The 22,734-nt window shown below is 32.4% G+C and overlaps 1 protein-coding gene across 1 annotated transcript in view; it reads right to left on the reverse strand.

The window, feature by feature from the left end:
- Positions 1-9,287: 9,287 nt before the first annotated feature.
- LOC149786318 (uncharacterized) overlaps positions 9,288-22,734 on the reverse strand; it is a 41,013-nt gene continuing 27,566 nt past the window's right edge. Inside the window, exons 6-7 of the mRNA XM_089976719.1 lie at positions 13,564-13,686; positions 9,288-12,349 (exon numbers count right to left, since the gene is read on the reverse strand). Of these exons, the coding sequence (XP_089832845.1) occupies positions 12,242-12,349; positions 13,564-13,686 (231 nt within the window). The 3' untranslated portion in view covers positions 9,288-12,241. The remainder of the gene's footprint in view (positions 12,350-13,563; positions 13,687-22,734) is intronic.

Here is a 22,734-nt window from a genome sequence, read left to right on the forward strand (position 1 = left end):
TTATTAAGAAGTTATGAAAGTTCATATAAACTAATAACCATCCCAACACTTATCATGGGAAAATGTGGGAAACATTGTAATACTGCTGATATGTGCCTGACAGTTTACACTTAAAACAACTTTCAATTTTTCACACAGAAGACTTTAAATTTTATGAAATGGCTTGAAAACACTGGCAATTGAATGTAAAGTATGGCAACAACAAAAAATACTTATGGAAATAAGTAGGCATTTTGCTCTACTGGTCTTAGACCAGAAGAGCTTATGGGGTGGTCTGTTGTTTGTCCATCCATTAGCACAAGTTTGTTATTACTACTCCTAAACTGCTTTGAGGATTGCCATGAAACTTTACACACAGACATTCAGGCCAAATCAACATACTTGAAACTCTTGTTATTTCTACTCATGAATGGATGTCATATAAACAGGGGATTGTCACTGAAAGATTTATGATGTTCACTTGGTCCTAAAATAAAAGGTATCAACCATACATTCAACATGGTTACAATGTCAGACATCTTTAAAATCTTGTTATCGCTTTTCCTTCTGAATGGAAGGTCATTCCTGCATGAGGTATTTACCAGAGACTTTTTATAATGTCTAGTTGGTCCAAAATGAAAATGGTAGCAATCTGATGTCTATTATGGCTGCCACAGTGGCCATCATGAAAATATTGTCACTGCTGCTCCTTGTGAATGGTCATATCAACATGGAATTTTCAATGATAGACTTCTTTTGATGCCTTGTTGGTCCAAAAATGAAAATGGTGCAAATCTGACATCCAGTATAGTCACCATAGTGGCATCTTAAAAATCTTATTAATGCTACTTCTGAACAAAGACCAATACTGCAATGGGGTTTTCACCAGATTTCTTATTGTCTAGTTGGTCCTAAATTAAATTATTCACATCCAATATGGTTACCAGTGGCCATCTTCAAAATCTTCTTATCACTACTTCTACTGAATGGATGGTTGTATCAGCATGGGGTATTGACTAAATGACTTTTGATATCTAGTTGGTCATGATGAAAATGGTACTGCTCAGACATCCAATTTGGCTGCTATAGTAGCCATCTTGAAATTTTTTAAATAATTACCCCAGAATGAATTTGTCGTATCAGCATGAGGTCTGAAAGAAATCTTGTCACGTCTAGTTGGTCATAAATAAAAATGGTTCCAGTCTGACTTCCAATATGACTGCCACATTGCCCATCTTGAAAATCTTGTTATAGCTACATCTCTATGGCTTGTCATATTGACATTGTGCTTTCACCAGACAACTTCTCATAATGTCTAATTGATAATAAATGGGAATGGTGGCAATGTTATTTCCAATCTGGCCACCATGGCAGCCATCTTGAAAATCTTGTATTGTTACTTTTCTAAAATGCATTTGCACTAGAAGACTTCATATAATGTCTTCTTGGGGTTAAATGACGTCTTGTTGATCCTAAATTAAAATGGTTCCAATCTGACATCCACAGCTGCTAATTTGAAACTCCTGTTATTGCCGAAGAATATACAAGATGATTTCAATGCTCTACAGTTAAAACAGGGCTTTCCAGATGATTATTATTACAAGTCAGTTTGCCCAGGGCAAGCTGACTGGAAAACTAAACTTGCTCTTTGGGGGATTTGAAGTACTGGGTTTGTTAAAGGAAATTGCATTATATTTATTTTACAAATGTAGACCTTTCATCATCTTGTCATATTTGTTTGCACCTTCAAACTATGTCAATAACGAAGGCTATCAAAAAGGATATATGTAAATAGTACATGTAAAACAGATATGTAGATGAAGAAAGAAAGGAAGTTTAGAATGCAGAAATAGTTAAAGGGCAAACACAGACAAATATATGTATAAAACTGTTAATAGTTAACAGCTGGTAGAGCAGTCATTTGAAAATGGCCAGAGTGTTGTTTAGGTAAAAGACCTTAAACTAAAAACAGAAACAGCCAAGAACAGAACTATATTAACTTAATTTAATCATGCTGTAATACATCAAAACATTTTTTATATCTAAGTTTCTGCTTAAAGTTTAACTGATGATGAAAGTTTTTACATTAGAAAAGAACGTAAAACAGTCCCTGACTGAATTATTCCACTATCAATGGATTCACTTTTTTATTACTGTGGAGTATTACGGTATGTCCATTCACATGTCTACCTTTGCTGCAACATCAGCCAATTTGCACCTTGAAATAGCAACATGCGCCTAAATAATTTCTGACAAGTTATACTTTTGAGAATGATATAACAAGACTTATTTTTATTTAATTATTTTCCCGACAGTATGTACTGGTCTCCAGTAATAATCATGTAAAGTCAGGTGGGTAATGGTTAGAAACAATTGCTTTTTTTATTTCCAAACACACCTATCAAAGAAATGTCATGGGTTATACTGTTAACCATTATTAACTTGTCACCTTGAAAGTGATGACATGCATCAAAACAGTCTTTGACAGACCAATTAATCAGTTGACAAATTTGCACATTTGGAGTTCACAAACTGAGAGTGGCTAGGTTTGAACTTGAAAGTTAGGCAAATAACATACGTACAAATACTATGATTAAAATATAACTGACAAGTTGAAACAGACATTTATTTCTGATGTCAAAACTTGCTTTATATAGTACATTCACAATATCATGTCTGCATGAGAAACTGCGAGACTGACCTTGACAATGACTACAAGAAAATGACAGACTGTCAGTATGTTCAGTGAAATTAAGGATCAATATATGAAATAACTGTGAACAATTATGTATTTGAAACAAAATGGGAACATAACACATAATAAAGGTGCTAATGTAAACATGGGTTTTCCTTAGCTGAACTGGAGCTTGTCCCATGAGTCAGGCAAGTGGAGTTGTAAAACCCTGATAACAATGAAGAAATGGTCTTAAGTTCTGTAAGCTCTTTTCAGCTGGTAGAGCTGTCATTTAGAAAGACTTGTTAATTTAAAAAGTGGCACATGTCATTTTGAGAAAAGTAAATTAATTAAAACATAAATAATATACACATGAAGACATTAACAAAAATACTTCATTAAAAAATATGTATATCTTCTTTAAAAATGACAAATACTCAATAAACAATATCAGCAAATACTTGAAGAAGAAAAATAAGCACAACAACAGAAAGAAAGTGCTTTGAATTATCCAATATATTACCCCTGGAAACCTGAACTCAAATCTGAAAATTACCAACAACCCCAAAAAGATGTGCAAAATAAAAATTATACACAATTGTTGATATGAAAAATCTTTGTCTCAACTGTGCAGATCAGCAATTTTTAAACCACTGTGACAGTCTTTATGAATGAGAATCAAAAAAAATAATAATATTAAGTAACAGTAATAATGAAAACTAAACGAAACTCAATATTTGTAAAAGTATTTACAGTATAATTCTATACATATTACACCTCAACTGGAAAATCATACAACTCTTGAGTTCTGGATTTTCTATCAACCAATCACAAATGACATTTCTTTTTTAAGGTATTTTCTGATTGGCTAATAGCAGAAACTCAATCTCAATCTCAGTTTATGATATCTAGTCCTGCTTTCATCAACTGTGAAATTTCATGTTGCACAGCTTATAGACAATGAAAGACAATAAGATTTTATTGCGTATCTACTTACTGTGGATTAATTTCTTTTCACAAATATAATTTTTTTATTGGTATTGTGAAAATAATATTTTGACTGATTTTGTAATTTATGGAAGTAGGAGCAGGGTCTACTATTCCACAAAAGGATAATTGTTCATTGGGCTTTTAAATTTTTTGGTTCACAGCAACTACAAAATTCACTCAAATGGAGCCATGAGACAACAAATAACACTTTTTCAAATCAATATTAACCAATTATACACCTCTATTTTATTCAGAAATCAGACATAAGGCAGAGTCATAATCAAAGTATTGAGAATACTTATTTGACTTGGAGGTTTTATACAATATGCATTGCTCAAAACATTTTGATAGACCGACACCTGTATTGTATTCTATGTAATGTGCTCTTCAGGCTTGTTGTATTAAAATAAATCTAATTTGCCTGAGAAAACTTTGATGATGATGATGTAGATATGAAACGTGTTTGATTTGCTCTGTGTAACAGTGTTTATAGTTTATTATAATGGATGAATTTTTATATAAAAAACATAATTTGGACAAAAAAACATTTGCGTAAGAAAGTTTAAACATAAACTCCACTACAGAAACGGATACACTGAGGAATTTCTGTTCATTTAGTCAAGTTTGAAAGACGATTTGATGTCATTCTCCAACTCAAAACCGCTCCATGAAACCCTGTCCCTGATTAAGTTTTCATTAATTTGCAGGTTTGTTTGTATAATATGGCACATTAAACAGGATCAGAGGGATGAATAAAAATTACACGATATTGATAATCATATTTTTTTTATGTCCATATGCAAAAATATCCACGTCCCTCTAAAATAAACATCATCTGAATCGGATGCATTACAGGTTTTTTCTTTAACCAAAAATTCATTAAACAATTCATTAAATATTTTTAGAGAAAATATTTAAGCAATTACCTTTATGAGCATGTATAACTGAAATTATTACATACTGTTTCATGTCCTGTACAGAAGCAGTCAACAACTGAAAAGGGAAGTAGCCACTCCAAGTCTGATCATTTCCTCCAAGACAAGGAATTTGAGTTATGTCCCTTTATATAGCTTGGCTTTTCAGGACCAAAAGACCAACAAAGTTAAATATATTGTTACAGATATCTATATCACATAAATTATTTTTTAATACAGGTTTTATCTGATTCATTTGGGTTAATGACATTCTTATAATTGGTATTCTAATATTAGAATGAACTTTAAAGGTGAGATCGTATTGCCTGTGTAGAGTACAGTGTGACCCAGCTATAACACGTAGTTGGGAGACATATAACCCGACCATGTTATAGACTGAACCATGTTATAAGCAGCCAGGCAAATTAGCTGAAGAAAATAATGCATGTACCCAGACAATTTGGGGGTGGGGTAGGTAATACATGTAGGCACAAAAATACATGCTTCACTGGCATAGTTACCATCTTAAATCAAAGCATATTAAATGAGAAATACACATGTAGTGAAAACAGAAGGCATTTATATTTTACTTTATTCAGAGACCCATGCATTGGTACATGTACGTGTATACTATTTATATGTACATGACCAATGTATAGCATGAATAGAGTGTCAACACTGTGTACTCGCCCAAGAGTTTCATCACATACATTGAATCTGCAAGTAATTCCATTGAAAATGTGCACACACACAGAGATTTAGAATATTCAATAATTCTGTCACAGGTCATATAGGTCTGAATTCAATGGGGAAAAAATAGCACAATCACATAACGAATGACGAAGCACATTTAATTTTCAGTACTTCCCAAGTCGGTAAAAGTTTGTTTTTAGCCGCTGTTGGTGGCATTTGTAAGGATAAACTTTTTCCTGCAAAAATGAAACTTTCACTGCACAGTAAATGTGTTCCAGTCAAATTGGAAAATGAAACAATCCATCATATTCCATTGCTTTTATTTATGTTTGGTACTGACTGCCTTTGAAGAAAAGTTCTTTGTTTTTATTGAAGATTTTAGTCTGCTTTCTTTGATGAAGGGTGCAAGCATTAATGAAGTCAGCGCTAAAGGACAGCTTTGGAGAACCAAACAAATGCATGTTTCTTATTGTGGCGGCAACATCAAATAATTGTATTGCATGACTGAGACTGATTTTTTTTCTCCCTTTGCTTAGTATCTTTTTATAACAATCGGTGCTTTAAAGGTAATCTGTTTTCTTTGAAATTTCAGCAACCTATTTTATCTGGGTACATTTTTTAATATACGAATTGGCCATTGTTTGATCGATTGTAGATACTGTACCTCCCTGCCTAATGAATGGTATAACAAGTACAATCTTGTATTTTTTTTTTTTTATTTTTTTTTTTACTTTTGTGGTAGCGGAGTGATGCTGCCTTCAACACATGCACCAGAAATTTAAAAAATGGTACACAGTTGATAGAGATGCAGTTGTTCTGGTCTGATAACAGGGATTACTACAGAAAATGTGTGTTCTGAAGAATTTAATTCTGAGTGAAAAGAGGAGAAATTTTACTTACCAACCAAATAAAAATGTCATTCCATGTAAATATATTAATTACTAGCGAACACCTGAAAATCTGATGATCTCTGCTACCAGAAATGCCATTAAAAAAAAGCAGATATCTCAAAACATACAGTACTCATGCTAGATGTCAATATAATCGGATTATGATATAACAATGCACTGTTTAGATGGTTTGTCAATATGGACAAAGAATTTGTTTACGTAGCGATAGATAAATTTCAGTGCATTTTGTATCAAGTTTGTGGCTTCCTTTCATGGTGCCTCTGAATTTCTCCACTCCAAACCAACAGTTGTATATACAACTTTAAATGTCCAACAATGTTGCCAATAAAAGAAAAAATTCACCAGATGGTATATTTTGCTGCCAATAACGAAAATAGAATGCAAATTTGCAACATTGGAGAAGCCCTGCGCAATCACTGAATAAATGTTCTAACTTTATTTTTCATACTTTTAAGAAGAAAAAACTTTTCATGTATGAGCAAAATACACATAAAATTTCAAGAGCCATGCAAAAATCGTCTTGTATTATTCATATGTGATCTCTTCCCCAAAATGATAATAAACTTTTTACATTTTTTCATACTTTTAAGTTGTTTTTTTCGTGTACGAGAAAAATACATGTATGTGAAATTTCAGGAAGCACAACACACCCATGTTATATCCGAATTCGTGTTATAAGGGAGCATACTATAACGGGGTCACACTGTACATGAATTATGTAGTATTACTTGCATTCATAAATTAAGGTCAAATTGCCAAGTTCACTTCAAAAATCCTAATTTTAGTCTATACAGACCATGATGTTTGAATGCAGGCAAGGTTATCACCACATGATCTAGGGAGTACATTTTTACTGTAGATATGTCAAGACTGCCCTAGCTGGTGATTCGGTTAAAAAAAGGTATTCTGCAATATGAAGTAATTTAAATGTTTGGGTATCTTTTCTAGGGATTCAGATAAGCTTAATTGATGCATATTAGGTAATTATATAAAGAAATGAAAGCACTGCATTTTATTCTTCAGTTATATTTCAGAGTACAAGAGGATTTATTTATTTATTGTTCGTTGAAATTGTAGAGCTGAAATCTTTTATTCAGAACAGACAGTACCTTATTGGATTATTGCAAAACATTCAAAAACATGGATATTTATTAATTTCATAGGATTACCATGAAACTTTCAAGGACATTCATGACATTCAACTTTCATTGCACATACGACTTTAATTCAGAATACTTGTGGAGTGTTTCCAGATTACTGTAAAAACTTGTAGTACATTTAGGAAATTTTAGGAATTTATACTATACTGTAAGTTATTTTTAATTGTTTCACTTTGTTTTATTTTATATTTTAGGGAAATAAATTTGTAGTTTGGATCATAGAATGCTTGTTGGGTTTTCCTTATTATGTTGTTTAAGCCTGTATTACGTAATAATATAAAGTGCATTAGACACCCATTCAAAGTAAAAGTATGCCATAAACAAAGAGGATCCCTGCAAGAAAAAAATGATTTGTAATTTATGCTTTAAAAATTCATTACACAAAGTTGTGTATAGGTGTACTGTGTGCTTTAAAAAAATCCTTACACAAAGTTGTACTGTGTGCTTTAAAAAATTATTTAGCTGAATTTAATAAGGTAGAAAACTTATCATAATAAGCTAAAACCAATGATGTTATAAACTATGGTCCCATTATGTGAGCATACATACTAAAAGAGTTTGCTCCCTTGGTCTTTGTTGGGAGATAATCACTAAACAAATGCATTACCTCTTCCAATATGTTGTGCCATATAGAACACTTGCAAGATACATTTGTGAAGTTTACTTTTAAACAAATTAAGTTTCAAGTTGCAAGAAAATTATTATTTTCCTAGCATTATTTTTTTCTTCCTTTTAAGTTCTGACTTTTAAAAAGAAGGGTGTGAACTTATGTGTGAAATAGGCCTTTTCAGAAACCAGATTACTCCCACTGAATTGAAACTCTTTTGTCCATTCAATGTGCACGCTCAATGTGGCAGATCAACTTCCAGGGACTATTGCTCCAGATACCCACAATCTGTCTTACTGTTATAGTAAGCAGTTGTAAAACCTGAAATACCCGAATTAAAGCAAGCCCAACGTGTTGAAGTTTGAAAATTTAGTTTTTGTTCTTTATAGCAGTAGATATTGTTTCTTTGTAAGATGTAAATAGGCATGGCTGGTTTTTAGATTAACTGTCTTTCATATGTTTACAAAAGACAGACTGCATAAGATCTTGATTACTGAAATTTCCTTTGATATCAAAATTCCTTTGAATAATTCTTGGTCAGCATGCTTTGTTGTGATAAATGAAAATGCTGAGAGACAGAAAACGAGAGAGAGAAAGCTGGATTATCTAAATAGTATATGTCCTAGGAGTATCAAAAGAAAAGTGATCAAACATTTAAATGAAAATATTTCTGTATCTTTTACTTAATATTTGAAATAGTCACAAACAGTTGGAATGTGAAAGCAGTATCAGTAGCTATCCAGTTCTTCATTCAGTTTCTAATTTATTAATAATTTTTCTAACAAATATGCTTACATTTTTTACTCTAATTTTGCTATTATTTTCATTAAATGTTGATATTTCAATGTATTTGGTTGGATGTAACAATATTTCTGAATCAAATACAGTGTATCCTTCCTGAAGAATTTACACTCAAAGAGCTAATGGAATTCATCACCCAAAACATTTTGACATTTTAAACATTTTCTTTCTTCATATGAAATTTTAATACTTTGAAAAGTATCAACAGGCAATATCTGGTCTGACATCCTAAAATTCAAGATAGGTAGGTACACTTTTTATGGCATTTGATTAAATCTTCTTCCAATTGAATACCCATTTTATAAATTGTAAAATCTTGTATTTAGACAATTTTTTTTAGATGCAGAAAACAAGTGTTTTTTGTGTTACAGAGCACGGTTTTAATATAATTCCTTATGGTACTATCATTATCGTTTTAATATAATTCCTTATGGTACTATCATTATCGTTTTAATATAATTCCTTATGGTACTATCATTATCGTTTTAATATAATTCCTTATGGTACTATCATTATCATTTTAATATAATTCCTTATGGTACTATCATTATCGTTTTAATATAATTCCTTATGGTACTATCATTATCGTTTTAATATAATTCCTTATGGTACTATCATTATCGTTTTAATATAATTCCTTAAGGTACTATCATTATCGTTTTAATATAATTCCTTATGGTACTATCATTATCGTTTTAATATAATTCCTTATGGTACTATCATTATCGTTTGTATTATTTAACCACACATAACATAATCTTCCCTTTTGCCGAATTGTCTTTAAATGTGTTGTCAATTTATGCCATAAATGTCACAAACCTCAAAGATTCCTTTACCCATGTGCAGTCCCCAGAAGTGAAAGCCAGCACTGAAGATTTTCCTGCTCAAGGGCAATAAATCAGTTTACGAAAAGGCCTATTATATAAAATACATTGTGTTTTGTAATATTATGTAGGGAAAACACATAAGGCATTGGCATAACATGCAAGGTGTATGAATGTAACTCGGGTCATGATAATGAATTTTGTTAAATTGGTTTTTAAAGAGAAAATCAATATATTATTTCATCCGATAAATATGCATGTATCCTTAGTACTCATTTTGTGTGAAAATTTCTGAAACTTGTTGAATCATTTCAAACTTCTTTCTCATGAGCAAAACTTTTAAAAGATAAGAGATTATTCAACAGATTTTATAGAAGAGAAGCAAACATGCAAGATTAGCTTGTGAACTATGTTGACTGAATTAAACTAACATGAACATATACAAATAAAGTATCTATGCACTTTTAGATCAATTCCTTTTTGCCCATAATTTAGCAGAGTCAGCCAAAAAAATAATTCTGACCATTAATGACACTGCAACATATTCAACAACAAAAATTCCCTAGTTTTCCCAGTATTTAACAATTATCTCATGATAGCTGGTGTTTTTGACATATTATATCATCATAGCTGGTGTTTTTGATATATTATATTGTGATAGCTGGTGTTTTTGACATATTATATCATGATAGCTGGTGTTTTTGACATATTATATCATCATAGCTGGTGTTTTTGACATATTATATCATCATAGCTGGTGTTTTTGACGTATTATATCATGACAGCTGGTGTTTTTGACATATTATATCATGATAGCTGGTGTTTTTGACGTATTATATCATGACAGCTGGTGTTTTTGACGTATTATATCATGACAGCTGGTGTTTTTGACATATTATATCATCATAGCTGGTGTTTTTCACATATTATAATCATGACAGCTGGTGTTTTTGACATATTATATCATGATAGCTGGTGTTTTTGACATATTATATTGTGATAGCTGGTGTCTTTGACATATTATATCATGACAGCTGGTGTTTTTGACATATTATATCATGATAGCTGGTGTTTTTGACGTACAAGGAAAGACTGATGAGTACCCTACATGCCTAAGCTGTATGCAAACATCTAGACTCAGATCTACTGTTACTTAATGGGCCAGCAGATCTGCATCTACAATGACACTTCAATCTACTAATGCTTTGAGGACAATTACTTGTGACATGTTGGAGTATTTACCCTTTTAAAAACTAATCTTTTTACTTAACTCAGGGTCCCATTAATCCAAACCACTAAAAAAGCGAACAGGATGGTGTGCTTTTTCTTGCACTACTCTTTATAAGCTGAATATTTATCCCAACAAGGGTAATTACATAGAAAAGTATGGGACAAAGGACCTTGTCACTCTCATTACCTAGAAAAGTATGGGACAAAGGACCTTGTCACTAATTACCATTTCATAGAAAAGTATGGGACAAAGGACCTTGTCACTAATTGTCATTACATAGAAAAGTATGGGACAAAGGACCTTGTCACTAATTATCATTACATAGAAAAGTATGGGACAAAGGACCTTGTCACTAAAATGTCATTACATAGAAAAGGATGGGACAAAGGATCTTGTCACTAATTGTCATTTCATAGAAAAGTATGGGACAAAGGACCTTGTCACTAAAATGTCATTACATAGAAAAGTATGGGACAAAGGACCTTGTCACTAATTGTCATTACATAGAAAAGTATGGGACAAAGGACCTTGTCACTAATTATCATTACATAGAAAAAAGTATGGGACAAAGGACCTTGTCACTAATTGTCATTATATAGAAAAGTATGGGACAAAGGATCTTGTCACTAATTGTCATTACATAGAAAAGTATGGGACAAAGGACCTTGTCACTAATTGTCATTACATAGAAAAGTATGGGACAAAGGACCTTGTCACTAATTGTCATTACATAGAAAAGTATGGGACAAAGGACCTTGTCACTAATTGTCATTACATAGAAAAGTATGGGACAAAGGACCTTGTCACTAATTGTCATTATATAGAAAAGTATGGGACAAAGGACCTTGTCACTAATTGTCATTACATAGAAAAGTATGGAACAAAGGACCTTGTCACTAATTGTCCATAAAATATTAGCAGAATGACTAATTAAAAATTCATAAAATTTCCACAGGTTCATGATCAAACTTCTCTTATGAAATACACAAACAAAATGATGTGTTCCTGGGTGAATGTTTTCACTCTGACACAATTATTGAGATTACATGAAGCAATGTGACAGAAAGTTTGCACAGTCAAATTATAGAGGTCATAAATTTGCTGTGCTGACCCTAATCAACCCATTGTTATTTGACACCAGATCTGGGTTTGCAATTCTAGCATATGGGTTCAGTCAATTTATAGGTAATTAGTGTAGTAACATTATCAACTGTATATGGATTCAGCCCTTGTTTTTGTTTGCGTTTTTTCTTCTTCTCAAATTCACTGACATAAGCAGTTTCACATTCAAAAGATCCATGTATTTTCAGCAGTGTTTGAAAAATTATGGTTAATGGTTAAACAAAATGTGGCCCTATCATGGTATGCCCTGCCTTTTTACACAAATTCAGCATTTGTTGTTTAGATGGCATAAATCTATAATTAAATAACACTAGAACAATACTAATGGTGTCCCGCTAAGTGTCCCACAAGCTATTAAAAGATGGATTGGTCATCCTCCTGTCCCACTGATTCGGCTCATCTGGTATCCCAGCCAGCACATCACCAGTGGAAGAAGCAATTGCCTGAAATATTTTTTTTTATAAATTTGCTGACTACTTTACATCACATATTATCAAACTAGAAAAAAAATCATGGAAAACAAATGCCCCTCCATCCATACTGCACACAAATGTATCAAAGTGGATTGAATAGGGCAACACTATATCCCAAAAATATTTTGTGTGTAGACCTAAAACTGAAATTTGCATGCATGTTGCCAAGTGGGGCCCACCATCTCCCCTGCCCCCATAAAAAACACAAATAGAACATTTTCAGATTTGTTCCGATGATGTAGTCTAAGTTGTTTATAAAGCAACAGCTCTACTTTCAGTTTATGAATACATTTTACCAATACATCTTTATTCATCCTCTTCAGTAATGCTATAAAATTATGTATAAAAGAACTACATCTATAAAGTAATGTTAGATGTTCATATCACTCATGAGATATTGTACATGATCAGGTTTCAATTTTGGTGGAAAACCATATACATGTAATATAGAGAATTTGTTTGTTTTCTGTTCCCCAAAATGGGGAAAAAAGTGGTCCAGCTTACATGTATGAAATTTTGGTGCAAATTCAAGTGACTTTTTGGATCAAGAACTTGCACTGTTCTGGCCTCAAGAAATACAATTCAATATTTCTTTATAATATGTCATAAATTAGTGACAGTCTTAAAATCGGTATTGATACTTTAACATCAACAACAGTTTTAAATCTTTACTTCATCTCATTTGCAAACAAGTTCTAAAGAGTTAGATACAAATGCTTTTGACAGCTTTGAAACTACCAGAAATCAAAGGAATCTGGAGAACCAGAAGAAAATCACAATGTCAGTGGAACAAAGGCCATAGAGGTGCCATTTTCTAACCCCTGTATGGTAAAAGCATATGCTGAGCCAAAAATATAACAAGGACATACAAAAAGACCTTAACAACAGAGTGTTCAGCTTCTAAATAAAGTTCCTTCCACTTCCTATATCCAACCTTTTTAGGTCTTCCTATGTTTTTTGCCCTATATAATTTACCTCTCCAAAATGCACAGAATTATCCCATTTCCAGGATGGATTATTATAACAGCTTTTATTGCATGTTACTGTTATAATTTTACAGAACATGTTGTGTCATTTGTCATTTGTTCACTATGAATTTCTTAATGAAATGGCAGCATATTGTCATGAATTACATCAAACTTACAGGCCTTTTAACAGAAATATGCACACATTTAACAGCTTACCATATTCCTATCACTGTACACTGTCTCGTTGATCAGTGGTTGATGCTTCATGATGTATGCTGAACCTGGCCGAGAAAAGTGGGCATAGTCTGACTTTTGTATAGTTGGGTCATCCTTTACGACCTGTGAACAAATCAATATCATGACACTGTATGCAGGAATTTATCACATGGCTACTGTATTATTATGATTCCTGTACCCATATCAAACTTCTTCTATATATAACATGTATAATAACACTTATTAACATTATAAAGGACACAATAATGTCATGGATTGCAAAGGTGTAATGACAAAGGCTTCTGAATGAACTTCAAAGTCATTTCACTACATTATTTTCACTGAATCTTAAAGACAATTCACTAAATTATTCTAAATGAATTTGAAAGGCAATTCACTACAATATTCTAAATGAATTTGAAAGTTAATTCACTACATTATTCTGTATGAATCTAAAATCAATTCATTACACTATTATCCATGAATGTAAGTCAATACACTACATTATTCTGAATGAATATAAAAGTCAATTCACTACATTATTCTGAATGATTCTAAAATCAATTCATTACACTATTATCCATGAATGTAAGTCAATACACTACATTATTCTGAATGAATATAAAAGTCAATTCACTACATTATTCTGCATGATTCTAAAATCAATTCATTACACTATTATCCAGGAATCTAAGTCAATACACTACAATGTTCTAAATGAAATCTAAAGTCAATTTGCCATACTATTCTCAATTAATCTAAAGTCAATTCACTACACTATTCTCAGTGAATCTAAAGTCAATTCAATACACTATTCTGCAATTTCATAAATAAGATTAGTCTTTTTGTTTGTGCCACAAGAATAAGAACACATTCATACTCATTTCTTGGTTTTTTTTCTCACATTAATTATGAATACACTTATATTCATTTCAAATGACATTTTCATCAAATTACTGTATTCTTTATATTAATATACCCATATGAGAATTTTCTGATATGTAATGTTTAATCATGCCTCATGACATCACAAATGATGTGATAACATCTTGCAAAGGAAACGCATAGAGCCTGAGACTTCTAGATTCAATTTTAATGTTGTCTCACGACACTCTCCTGCTGTTTGGTCATATAAAATCAAGATTTTTCATTGTGCAATAAATAGAATCTTATTGAATAATTTCATTTTTTGCTCACCAAGGCTTGCAAAACATAGAAATTATTTAACTCATTTCAAAATTATAATTGTTCATTTGAAATGAGCACTCAAGTAAGATCATCAATTCAATTAATATTTAAACTGCCACTTTTTGACAATTAATATAACCTGTTTTAAGAACTCTGTCAATAGAGTGTGAGCTTTGGTATTTTCACGTTCAATTTTCATCCTGTCTACATTATCTTCCTGCCTTATGTTGTTTTCTTTTTTTTTAAACAAGTAAGAATGGCTACCATTGGTCCTTCACACATATTCATATCTTATATGATGTGATCATATATTTCATGATATAAAAGAGAATAGAGTATCATATGATATTTCCTATGTTTTGTGAGACATAATTTCTTATCTCTAATTACCATCTTTCACAACAATTAATCACCATTTTTTCAAAGTAGGAATGTTTACAACAAGCTGAAGCACCATTTTTGTATGTTTTCTCAACAGAAGAGTGTCATATTCAAGGCAAAACAATTGTCAAGTAAAAATAGCGCATGTGTGATTTGAATTTTTAATGTATCTTTAACAATTTTTCAGTCATATCATTACAATGTCTGCAGTGTGGCAGTTTATATTAATGATTAGCACTGAAGCATCATGCTGCAGACATGTAGCATGATGTTCCACCCAGTCACATTATCCTGACACCAGGCCGACCAGTCCAAACACTAACCTCTTAATGCTGAGCACCTAGCAAGACAGCTGTTAGCATATTTTTAAAAGTTTTTGGTATGACTCAGCCGGGGTTCGAACCCACATCCTCCTGCAGATGCTCTAACCACTAGGCCATCAAAGCGGTCTTCAGGTGAAAATGGTTAAGTGTATTTATAAATATAAAATTATATGGAATAATTGCCACATATCAAAATGTAGCTTTACCCAGAAATAAGTCTGCTTAAAGTATAATTTACTATATTATCAGTATATCTGGTAATAAATGTGTACTTTCTATGCCACTGATAGAGAGACAAAGAAAGACAGTCATGAGCAGTTACTGATAACTACACTGCAAGAAACTATGTTACAACTTTAAAAATGAAATGATTACTTTTAAATACTAATATTCATGCTCACACTTTTGGTGATTACACTATTATTTAGGCCATACGACTTGGTCATTACACCATGCATTTAGAATATATGACTTCAAATGAGCACTGCAGAAACTTCATTGTAATTACAGTGTGACCCCTCTATAACACGGTAGTTGAGAGCCATAGAACCTGACCGCTTTATAGACCGAACCATGTTATAAGCAACCAGGTCAGTTAGCTGAAGAAAATGTACCCTAAAAAAACTGTGGGGGGGTTTAGGTAATAAATGCGGGTGGTAAAATACATGCTTCATCGATACAGTTGCCATCTTAAATTGATGCATATTAAACGAGAAATACACCTGTAGTGAAAACAGAGAAGACATAATAGTTTACTTTATTTAGAGAACCATGAATTGGTACATATACATGAATCCTGTTTATATATAAATGTCTAATGTATAGCATTAATAGAGTATCAACACTGTGTACTCACCCGCGAACCTCATCATATACATTGAATCCACAATACAAGTGATTCCATCGAAAATATGCACACACACAGCTTTAAAATATTCAGTAATTTTGTAACAGGTCATATTGGTCTGAATTCAGTGGAAAAACTTAGCACAATCACATAACAAATGACAAAGCACATTTACCTTTCAGTACGTTCCAAGTCGGTAAAAGTTAGTTTGCATTTTAAGCCACTGTTGGTAGCATTCGTAAGCATAAACTTTTTCCCTACAAAAAGGAAACTTTAAAGCACAGTTAACGTGTTCCATTCATGTTAAAAAATGCAAAAAGCCATCAGATTCCATCTCTTTTATTTAAGTTTGGTACTGACTTCCTTTGAAGAAAAGTTCTTTGTTGTTATTGAAATATTGTAGTTGGCTTTCTTTGATGAAGGGTGCATGTGCTATTGAAGTCACCACTAAAGGGCAGCTTTGGAGAACCAAACAAATGCCCATTTCTTATTGTGGTGGCAACATAAAATAATTGTACTGCATGATTGAGACTGTTATTTTTCCAAAAGCCGAGTACATTTTCATAACAATCAGTGCTTCAAAGGTAATATGTTTCCTTTGAAATTTCAGCAAACTATTTTATCTGTGTACATTTTTAAAAAGGAATTGGCGTCTTTTGAACTATTCTAGTTACAGTCCTTCCATGCCTAATGAATAAACCAATAAATAAGATCTATTTTTTTAAAACAAATTTTTACATTTGTGGTAGCAGCGTGATGCTGCCTTCCACACATGCATCTGAAAATTAACAAATAGTCAACATACAATAGAGACACAGGTGTTCTGATGACAGGGATTATTACAGAAAATAAGTGTTCTGAAGGATTTAATTCTGAGTGAAAAGAAGAGGAATTTTACTTACCATCCACATACAAATGTCAGTCTTTGTAAAGATATTAATTACTAGTGAGTGGTTGAAAATCTGATGAAGGATAGATTATGAGACAATGCCTCGTCCAGTTGATCTCCATTACCAGAAATGTCAACAACAAAAATGTGGATATTTCACAACATACAGAACTCAAGAATTTGTTTATGTAACAATAGATAAATTTCAGTGCATTTTATATACAGTTTGCGGCTTCCTTTCATGGGGCCTCTGAATTTCTGCACTCCAAACCAATGGTTGTATATAAAAGTTTAAACAGCCAGCAATGTCGCCAATAAAAAAAAATCACCACATGGTATGTTTTGCACCCAATAAGGATAAACAATCCAAGCTGGTAACATTGGTAAAGACCTAAGCAATCCCAGAATTAACATATAAGTATTATTTTTCATACTTTTAAGAAGAAAAAAATACTTTTTCATGTACAAAAAAAATGCATACAAAATTTCAGGAACCAAGCCGCGATTGTCTTGTATTATTCATAAGCAATCTCTTACCCAAAATGATAATAAATTTTTTACGGGTTTTTTTCGTACTTATTAAGAAAGAATTTTTTTGTGCACAAGAAAAATACATGTGTATGAAATTTCAGGAGCCACACCATGACCGTGTTATATCCGAATTTGTGTTATAACAGAGTGCGTTATAGTGGGGTCACAATGTAGTTGGTCATTACACCCTGGATTTAGGCCATATCACTTTAAATGATCATGTAGAAGCTTCATTGCAATTAGCTGGTACTAAATGAATTGTTTTATTAGTTTCTAAACCTCATTTAAATTTGGCACAAATGCAAAGTCTTCAAACAATAGCAGTTATGTATTAAAACCAGTGATCACTGATGTTATGGATTAGTAACCTCACATTTACAGCTATATGTGTAAAGGATCTATGCAGCATGTTATGAATGAAGTGTGATGCAATGAGTAATACCACATACCTAATAATATCCTGAACAGACAGTGTCTTGACCCCTACTGGCAAACTGAATGTATTGATCTCAAACCCTACATGTGGAAATTGAAGTAAATTTACATAAAGGTTGGTAGTTTCGAGCTGTCAAATAATGTATCATGCATCTGAACATGGTACCTTTAGGAAACTTTTTCACCAATAATTTCTATTTTAAAGAAAGTAAAACCCGTCAATAGCAGCCACTCATGAGAAACAAACAAATTGTCCTTGATACACAGGTGACCTCTGTATGTGGGTTCACCTTTCAAACTTTATTTCCAACAAAAATATCATGCACCAAATCTTATTATTATTATTATTATTATTATTATTATTATTATTTTATTATTATTATTATTACTATTATTATTATTATTATTATTATTATTATTATTATTAAGTTTTTATCTGCACTACTCAATACAATCAGAGAAGACACATGTTCTCTCCCAAATTTATGTTCTACACAAGATCACTGTATCATGCTCACCTTAATCTGTTCTATAAATTAAATTTATCACTGACTTAAAAAAACTAATTTGGCAATTGATTGAAACTTCACATACCTTTACAAACCAGATTTTAATACTGAACAACCCCTGACATAATGAAAAGGGATGCAACTTGTTAAAGCTGGGGTCATCTGTTGCTTGAGTTATTCAACAGTAACTTGATGGAAGATATACTTGTTAACCTAATAATGAGCATTAAAATCATGGTTCAATGAAAACCACAAATTAATATTGAAAATAAGTCATTACTCTTGATTTTATGTCTCATTTATTGATTAAATGTTACATATATTTAATTTGTATTGTACGACTGAACTTTGTCCATAACTGAAAGTAGGAGTTGGGCCGACCTGACTAATGTATTTTTTCATAAACAACAAATTACATAGCTATTTCTTGTCTATAATTATAGATTATATTTTAAGATCATTATTACTTGGAGGCAAACCTGTTTACAGATGTCAAGTTCATGGTAAAGTGGTTTTGCAATTAAGGATGTTCAAGAAGCAAGTTGTTTATGAATTTGATGGAAAAATGACCCTCATCTTGGTTGTTATTGTGTATTAGCTTTTTTTTAATAAATAATGTTTACTTCATAATTAATCATTCCATATCTTAACATCAGTTTTAGTGGAATCAATTTAAGTTGTTTCAGTTAATATTTGACAGAATTTAATTATTTAAATTATTCTCTGGAATAACAAAGTGCTCATCAATAATTTCAGACAAAATCTCATTTTTTGAATTATTGTGAATTCATTCAAAGGCATTTTGGATTATATCATTGTGATACATCAACTGTTAGCACATCACCACATTCCAGGCTATTGATACATCAACTTGTTCAAGACTAAATATCATTCAGAACACCAGTGAAATTTGGAACTCTAAACTTCTGGACTTGTAGCATAACTTTTAGACCTATTTGGGTTTTAATTTATAATACTGTAAATTCTTTCTTAATGTTCGCTTTAAATTCTACAGAAATATATTATTTCTTGAATATTACAAAAATTTTGACTTTCACTCTTTTCTGTTACTTAGTTTAAGACCAGTGAGTCATAACAATTTATTTATTTATTTATTTATTTATTTATTTATTTATGTATTCATTTGTTTATTAATTACTAAAAGCATAAAAAAAACATCTCACATTTCTAGTACCTGGATTTTTGGGAATTTCTGCATTCACAATACTGTAATTTCCAATAAATTATTTTTAAAACAATTAACACTGAAATCAATAAAAACTTGAACAATAAGTGTTTTAATATTTTAGAAGTTTTATTATGATACTCTCTGTATAAATCCAGAGCTGCCTTGATATTTTTCAGTCCTTTTTCACCATGCTAGTATACTGCCAATAGGGTTTTCATTTGCTCCATATCACTACTGGTGATCTGCAATATTATCACAGTCCTTATTGGACAGGATTTGGTTTTGGAAATTAGGGATTTGTGCATGTAGAGTGCTTAAAATTTTTGTAATGTTTAAACTATTGCTTAAAACAGTAATTTGAGTAAGCATTTGAGCCAAACAGTCTAAAACAAAAGAAATACTAATTAAACCTTATGAAAATATTTATTTTTTCCATAGTAGAGTGCATCAGAAGTTTGATTGTGCAAAATATAGTACTATCAAACATAGGTCTGCTTGATTTTAATTCTTATCAGTTTGGTGTCATAATGCACTGTGCAGCATCAACTTACAAACCAAGATTTACTTGAAGTAACCAGAATTCTGCTGACCAAAAAGCATTTCCATGATATCAAGATAAGACCATTTCTACCTTTTAACTGCCTAGTGTTCAAACCATCTAAGATATTCTTCAGCAGAAAAAGATCTTTTACTTAGCTGTTCTAATGCATATGGATTTAACAGATGTCAGATAGCACCATTTTCAACCAACTGGACAGCTGAGGAGTTTTAGTGAAAACCCCATACTGCTATACCAACCATTCAGAAGAAATAGTGACAAGACTTTTAATATGGCTGCTGTGATGGCAATATTGGACAACAGTACACCATCATTTTCATTTAGAACCAACTAGGCAGGGAAAGAAGTCTTATCATGAACACCCATTCAGGAGGAGTAGCAATGACAACATTTCCAAGATGGCTACAGGTGGCCATATTAGAAGTTGAAGTGGTGACATTTTTTTAAGGACCAACTAGACCATGTGATGTATGTGTGAATAAAGTTTCATGGCAATTCTTGTCTACAATGGTTTAGGTGCTTTCAAGACATGCCGATATTGCAGTAATACAGACTGAGTGACAGATACTGAGGATATTGCAGCAGAGACTGATTGACAGATACTGAGGATATTGCAGTAGACATGAGTGACAGATACGGAGGATATTGCAGTAATACAGACTGAGTGACAGATACTGAGGATATTGCAGTAGAGACTGAGTGACAGATACTGAGGATATTGCAGTAATAGAGACTGAGGGAGATACTGAGGATATTGCATTAGAGACTGAGTGACAGATACTGAGGATGTTGCAGTAAAGACTGAGTGACAGATACTGAGGATATTGCAGTAATAGAGACTGAGTGACAGATACTGAGGACCTCTTTTCCAACTTTTACATAATGAAATATAAAAGAAACCCTGCCTTACAATAAGTCTACAAACCTCCATGGAGTAATCATGGTCTACTCTAGGACACGCAATTTGGGAATTCCTGCTAACTGGAGGGAAGGGAGAATGCTAAGGAAAGGCGCTCTTAGTTTTCTCAGCATATCTGGGTGAAATGACTGTCATTGGGGTGACTACTTCATCTAGCTGCTCCGTATCAATTACACTCTATTCTGACATGCTTGATTTTCTCAAATTTTGTTTAATGTATGAAGGTGAGTGAAAAACTGAGGAAACACTTTACTTATGTTTCCTATGTATATATTTTATCCTGATTGACATACCAAAAATTATTCCATCTGTTAGTTGGAAAACTGGTAGCTCACTTTGCAAAGCGTTAGACTCATAATCCATCCAAGAGATGTAGGTTCAATACCCACCCAGGCCAGCCCAGGTTGGCTCTTAGCTCCCATTTCCCATGCATGATATAGTCCAAAAATGTTAAAAATGCCATTAAAACCAACAAACAAGACCATATTTTACTCATAAGAGCAGCTGTACTGTATTGTCATTTTTATTCATATCTCTCAAGTACTAGCACAAAGCATGATAACATTAATAGGCTTTCTTCAGGTCACAGAAGCAAATATTAACCAATTTTCAAAATCTTGGTAGCCCATCCAGAACAGATAAAATGTTTCTTAAAAGTAACAAATAAATATACAATTTGATAAGACACTGCATCTTCCAACGAACCAATACATACATGTACGCAGTCAGTAACAATTACAGTCCAATGTGAATGCATGGTGTATCCATTCCTCTGATTACAGGAATAACGATAAACATAAGCTTTCCTCATGAAATATCTGCATGCATTTTGTTTCTCTTTATCTCTGTCAAAAACATTGTGGTGACACTATGGTTTGATACTGGGCCTCTACCAAAAATGAATTTAAGGATATTACAATATTTCAGCATCATGCAGTTATGTAGCAAATAGATTAGAATGCTTTCAATGTACAAGTAATTACTGATATCACACCCATAATCAATTAAAAGCATATTGCAAGACTCTTAAATACACGCTCAATCTATCAAATACTAGCTGCTACCAACTAAAAACAAAGAAGCCTGACATAAGATGACATTCTGGTGGTTTATCTATATACCATAAACATGGGTCTTCTTTGCATAATTTTCCATACCTACCTCGGTATTAATTGACTGCTCTGATGTGTGTGTGTGTGTGTGATTTAGATTTTTAACATAGCACTGGGGCATCATGCTGCAGACATGTAGCATGATGTCCCACCCAGTCACATTATCCTGACACCAGGCCGACCAGTCCTAACACTAACCTCTTAATGCTGAGCGCCAAGCAAGGTAGCTGATAGTACCATTTTTGTAAGTCTTTGGTATGACTTTGCCAGGGATCGAACCCACGACCTC

This window comes from Sinohyriopsis cumingii, chromosome 12 (genome assembly GCF_028554795.1).
Source record: "Sinohyriopsis cumingii isolate HCF-2022 chromosome 12, ASM2855479v2, whole genome shotgun sequence".
NCBI classification, from domain to species: Eukaryota; Metazoa; Mollusca; class Bivalvia; order Unionida; family Unionidae; genus Sinohyriopsis; species Sinohyriopsis cumingii.